This window comes from Portunus trituberculatus, chromosome 5 (genome assembly GCF_017591435.1).
Source record: "Portunus trituberculatus isolate SZX2019 chromosome 5, ASM1759143v1, whole genome shotgun sequence".
Lineage (NCBI taxonomy): Eukaryota > Metazoa > Arthropoda > Malacostraca > Decapoda > Portunidae > Portunus > Portunus trituberculatus.
In genome coordinates, this window is record NC_059259.1 from 1362067 (window position 1) to 1368314 (window position 6248).

General features: G+C 45.2%; 1 protein-coding gene across 1 annotated transcript; it reads right to left on the minus strand.

Moving 5' to 3' along the window:
- Positions 1-2444: 2444 nt before the first annotated feature.
- On the minus strand, positions 2445-4533 carry LOC123514533. The gene is made up of 3 exons (XM_045272453.1): positions 4324-4533; positions 3340-3595; positions 2445-2968 (listed from the first exon to the last, which is right to left on the minus strand). The coding sequence occupies exons 2-3, from the start codon at positions 3472-3474 to the stop codon at positions 2549-2551; spliced, it is 555 nt and encodes a 184-aa protein (XP_045128388.1). The 5' UTR covers positions 3475-3595; positions 4324-4533; the 3' UTR covers positions 2445-2548.
- Between the last annotated feature and the right edge of the window lie 1715 nt (positions 4534-6248).

Here is a 6248-nt window from a genome sequence, read left to right on the forward strand (position 1 = left end):
CTGCTGTAATAATTTATTTCAACCTGTGAACATATTACAAATCAATACTCGGCGCAAAATCAGGCCTTGCCCCTACGAATCCACAGATTAATCCATTGACATACATGAAAATAAAAATAGATAAATTTCTCAATAATAAACATGGCAATGTACATGGTAATATATTGTACCCAGATACAATACCTATCAATATCCAGACAGACTAATAAAATCAAACTCACATATTAATGCTCCAGGCTTTCTAGTGTGAAATAGGTACCAAAATGCCCCTGGGCAGGAGTCTAGTCCCAACCCGCTATCACCACCTCGGCCGCTGTAACATCAATACCAAGTCAACAATAATGATCCAGAAATCCCTCATTATAACACCCAAAGAATGAGGCCATGTTATATACACATTAACCCATCTCACTATAATCAGAACTCACCAAAATATATACAGCAGTGTGACAAATACCTGCATTATCGGGGACAATCCACCTCACCCCTCACAGTCACGGACCAGAGTGCCGGCCGAGGACAGGACAGCCACCTACCCAAACCTCTCACCCAAACAAGTTAACATCGATAAGAGCAGATGCGAATAGTTCCAGTAAAGATACAATATAAAATACAATAGAATATACAAATCATGATCCAAGTACAGGAATAATACAAATATAATGGAATACATAAACTAAATGAAATAATGAGTACATAAACATACACAAGAATATCACGCCACTTGATGCAGCTCCTATAAACTATTCAACAACCACTATCATCGTTCTAGCGATGATACAGTGGCCCTGGTCAAGTAAAAGGAGTGTTAAAAAAGGCACGATAGCCAGGGAGACTAGAATAAGTACTATCACTTATCATAGTCTCTTGTAGAGCTACACAGGCTGGAGAGAAATCCGACAGCAAAGCTCGGAGTTCCCCCCACGAGGCGCGAAGGCCTCTACAGTTCCACTATAGAAGCTTGAAGACGACTATTTGGGTGCAGTGGACGAGCGAGCCTTTTGAGGCTGCCCGTGACTGACCTGACTAGAAATAATCAAACGACGAGAAGACACCGGGAGTTGAGATGTGCCGGGTCGTTGGACCGCAGCCTTTCGGCTTATCGGTGGGTGATGCGAACTATCATCACTTTTACTGGTCCTCGGACGACGAGGATCACGCAGGACTGCACTTTCCGATACAGTGGGTCAACGAGGGACGGCTGTGACAATATCATCGGACGTCTCCATGCTCAGACCGTCCTCATCATAAGAAGCCCGATCCGAGACGGAAGGCGTCAGAGAAGGCTGGACAGAAACTACTGGTGCTACCCTAGCAGAGCGGTCCCTGGAGCACTCACGATTATGTGCACCGGGAGAAAACTTAGACTGCTTATGCTGAGCCAAATCTCACGACTCCGCAGAGCCGCGGTGCCGCTTAGTTAGACCCTTGAAAGGCTTAGGAGATACAGGTGGCAAATGGACATCTACTACATGGGTGACTTTGGTCAAGTCCGTATTTTTCTCGTCACTTCTAAGAGATGACTCAACCGAGTCATCAGCCAAAATGGCAAACCTGTTAGCCAGATAAACAGGACCACCCGCCCCAACAGAGCGAGAGGTAGCAGGAGTGGTCTTCGGACCATACCCATACCCATAGCAAGAGAAACACTGAAGAGAGCGAGAAACAAAGCGCCTAACCCTAAAGGCCCGTATACCACTACGCGTCATCACCCTGCCTCGTGAGGCATGCCTGATGTTGAAGTTTAACTGGAGCGTCCACACGAGAGGGAGCGAAGTGCTGCACGAGCCACTGCGATTAGTCACCGCTCTGCTTTGACGGAGAGAGGATGTGCGCCGCAACTGACAACCCGCGCTCCCAAGAAACTATATTGTGGAGTGTTGTGGCTCTGTGTGCTGCCAAGAAGAAACTGTTAAAGAAAAGACATAAAAAGGAATGGTGCAAGCTGTGGCTTTCCAGACGACCTGTGAGAGGGAGCTACAACCAGATATTCTCAGAACTAGTCAGAAAACCCTTCAGACTTTGAGAATTATACAAGAATGTCAGTCATCGCATTCCACACACTGCTGACGAAAATCAAGCCACACATTGAAAAAGAAGATACACACCTACGAGAGTATACCGCCAGGAGCTCGTCTTGAAGCTACTCTACGTTTCCTTGCAGCGGGAGGGTCATATGCAAGTTTACAATATGCAACCAGGATATCTAAGCAGAGCCTCGGCCGTATCATACCGGAAACCTGTGAAGCCATCTACAATGTTCTCAAGGAGGATTACCTGAAGGTGAGATTGAATAGTGTTCACAGGATAAGAAACATAAGTTGATATATGGTTTATTAAAACATAGGTAATAAACGATTAATAATAATTTCCTGGAGCAACATACAGGTTCAAAGAAATAAAGTTTATTATAACATAGATAATACATGAATGATTACCTGAAAGTGAGATTAATCGAATATTGTTCACAGAAAAAATTAGTTTGTTATAGGTAAGACATGATATATTAAGTGTTTACAGGAAAAAATAAACTGCTTAACTTATGTTTTCAAGCAATGAAGCTATCAGAACCCACTACTTTCAAAATCTGGTAATCAAAAGTCAGACGGCCCATGTCACCTAAACTTAGCACTTCACTTATTAGTTTCTTGGCTATTTTCCTTTGCTGTTCATCCATGTTTTTGAGTTCACCATAAACAAACTTAGAAAAAATATCCAAACATGGATCTAGATCCACATGACTGGGAATAGAGGAAAGCTTATCAAGAGCAAGTGCAATCACTTTATCAACCTCTTCCACTTGCTTCCTCTTCCGTGAAGGCACTCTTGAACTAGTTGATGGAGTAGGGGAGGGCGAGGCTATCCCAGAAGTCGTAGGGGTAGGGCTGGGTGCGGGTGAAGGTGTGAAGGAGGGATCAGAGACAGGCACATCGTCGACAGAGTCCGGCGCAGATTCCACTTCAGCAACCTGTCGATAAATAAACTCACATGTATATCAAATATATATAAATGTTAGGTGTTCATGTCTGTATTGAAAAGAAAAGTGAGGAAGGTTTTCTTTCTTTTCAGATGCCAACAACTTCTCATGAATGGAAAGGAGTTGCAAAGCAGTTTGAAAAGTGGAATTTTCCGCACTGTGTTGGAGCGGTGGATGGTAAACACATCACCATATGGCCTCCAAAAGATGGTGGTTCATACTACTTTAATCACAAGGGTTCTCACAGCATAGTTCTCATGGCTGTAGTGAATGCCAACTACGAGTTCATGTATGTAGATGTGGGAACAAATGGAAGAGTTTCCGATGGCGGTGTGTGGGCCAACTCAAGTCTGTGTGCTCACCTGCAAGACGGAATGCTCGGTCTTCCTACAGATGAACAGCTTCCTGACAGCTTCAGAACACTGCCATTTGTGTTCGTCGGTGATGATGCCTTTCCCTTGAAGAGATACTTCATGAAACCGTATCCATTCAAACATCAGGATAACAGACAAAGGATTTTCTCCTACACACTTTCAAGGGCACGCCGTGTCGTCGAAAATGCATTTGGCATTATGGCTAGTAAATTCCGCATTTTCCAAAGTGCAATCAATTTGCATCCTGAAAAGGTTGAGAAAATTGTACTTGCTTGCACAGCCCTGCACAACTTCTTGCGCAGGGAACATCAATCATTTTATACGCCGACAGGAAGCATTGACAATGAGAATATTGCTGACGGATTGGTAACACCAGGGTCATGGCGTGAAGATGGGCAGCTTCTACCTTTAGAGAGTACAAAGACATCCCACAGATGAAGCAAAAGCCATCAGAAACCAATTCATGGAGTACTTCAATGAAGAAGGATCAGTACAGTGCCAGCAACGTATGTGTGGCATACACGAGAGAGAGAGAGAGAGAGAGAGAGAGAGAGAGAGAGAGAGAGAGAGAGAGAGAGAGAGAGATTAGCAGAATCTTGTCTGTGCTGGAGAAGGCGACATATAAATTTTACGAATTTTGTGATCCTTTCTTTTAATAAATGAATAGTGACCACATGTTATCTTCCTTATATCTGTATTCCCACCACCAACACCTTATGCGTATAAGTTGATGGTATGAAAGTATAGGAAATACATTAGTTTCATAATATATATAGATGTGTTAAAAGTTCTCCAGAACGGCAACACTCAAGGTCACTAAATGAGACCTGTGTCACATGTCACCTGCCAGCTGTGGAAATAAAGTCTATGTAAGTTTTAATATGGGCACAGTAGCGTGAAAAGTAATATCCAGGAAGCAGAGAAATATAAAGAGAGAGAGAGAGAGATACATTTTATAATAAATGAACTTACTTGTTGGGTCTTTGCTGTTTCATCCAGATTGGAGGTAGATTCACGGATGACCTGTCCCTCAGCTAGGAAAGACAGCTCATCAAAGCACCACAGTTTCGAAGTATACACTTCATCGGTGCCAGCTCCACTCTTCTTCGATGTCTTCAAAGCAGTCCTTTCCCTCAGAAACTGTGACTTCAGTGTATGTAGTTTCTTTGTAATGTCCTCCCTTTTCACTTCAGTGTAAAACATTTGACAAATCTGTTCTGATTTTATCCAAACTGGAACTCCTTAAGTTTTTTATCTTATATTCCTTGCTTTTCACATTCCAAATGCAAGGATGCTGCTTCAGAAGTTCAATAAAGTGCAGGGTGGCATTTTTAGTCCACTCAAAAGGCTTGTTCACCGAACGTGCTTCAGCCATCTTTCAGTGTCAAGAGCGCGCGTCCTCCCACGACAATGCCTAGTGCTACACTGCCCGGGGTGATGAAATGGCGCGGGACAAAGAGGTGGGTGAGCGCGCTGGGGTGTGCTGAAAAGCGTTATTTTCAACACAGCCCATCAACACCGCGCCCCTAGTGTATACGGGCCTTGAGGTTGATAGGAACGATATGAACACGGTCTGGGAGGGTGGAACTAAAGAAGGTGAGAAGGATCATGTTGGTAGAATTCTTCATTTTTGTCACCTTCTGGACTGAGTTAGGACACATACCCAGTATTTCTTCTTCAGGAAATTCGTAAAGATCCTGACTGTACACACAACCCTTACTGTAATTAAAGGTGGGATGTGCCTTAATAGTCTCAAACATGCTGTCATTAGGGCAGGGGAGATGTTGCAACATCCTTGCCTGCGTGAAGTCTTTTACTTGCACGAGCACCCCACCCCCTTCCCGTATTTCTTGAAGTTTCCCTCAGGAATAGTGCCGATCTCTTTGGACAAGTACCGGGAGGCGTGAATGAAACTCCCGTGCCCATTTCTGTAGTAGGCCACAAACCAACGTGGAGGCGGGATCTGGCGGACTTCAGGAACTGAATTCTCTGAATGGTTGTCAAAAGATTTGGGACGTAGTCCGTATCACTGTCCGAAATATTGCGAGAGTGGAGAATTTCCGTCTTAAAACCAGAGCCAGCAAGGGGCAGTGATGGTACATGATCTACTGCCAAACGGGCTTCATCGCATGACATAAACGTTACATAACAGCGATTAGACACGAAAGTCCTTATCGTAAACAAGTCGAATGCGAAGAACCGTACCATACACCTTGAGAAGTGAGTGCAAGGCGTGATAAGAAAATGATGGGTTAACATTTACCATCACAAGGGAGTCATATGCAGCAGAAATACGTCCCTCAGAAGAACTCCCAGAACAGGAGACTGCTGCGGGAGGCTCTTGTGGAGGGGAGTCCTCCTTCCCACTCAGACCTGATGATGACGTCTCGCGGGCCAGGTCAGCCACCTAACGAGAACCTGACAGTTTTGTGTTTCACCATATATATATAAAGTTACACAAAAAAATGGCTCCAGGGTCAAGAGAAACCACCTACTGGGACAACAATGGGAGGGAGCGATGGCTGCCGTGGACGGGTACCTCGTCCCCATGCGGACCAGTCGTTTTAAAAAACAGACCCCACATGATACGAATGTTTGTCCACGACAGACCTGAGACCCCCTCCCAAAGCATCCCAGCCTGGACACCCAACCATCCAGCACAGGACGGCCTCTAATGGACGATCCCTCCAGCGGGTGGCTCCGCTGGTCCACTGGCAGCCTACGTAGGAACCATTTAGTCTGGCCCCTCACTGGCGACCTTACTAGCATGGGTAGCCCTCTCTCCCTCGAAAGGGCAGAGCAGGGGCCTAAGCCCCCTCTAGCCTAGCTCGCCAGGTCACAGGGGCACGCAAGCCCCCCCCCCACCACGACAAAGCGGTTCCCCTCGAAAGGGCAGA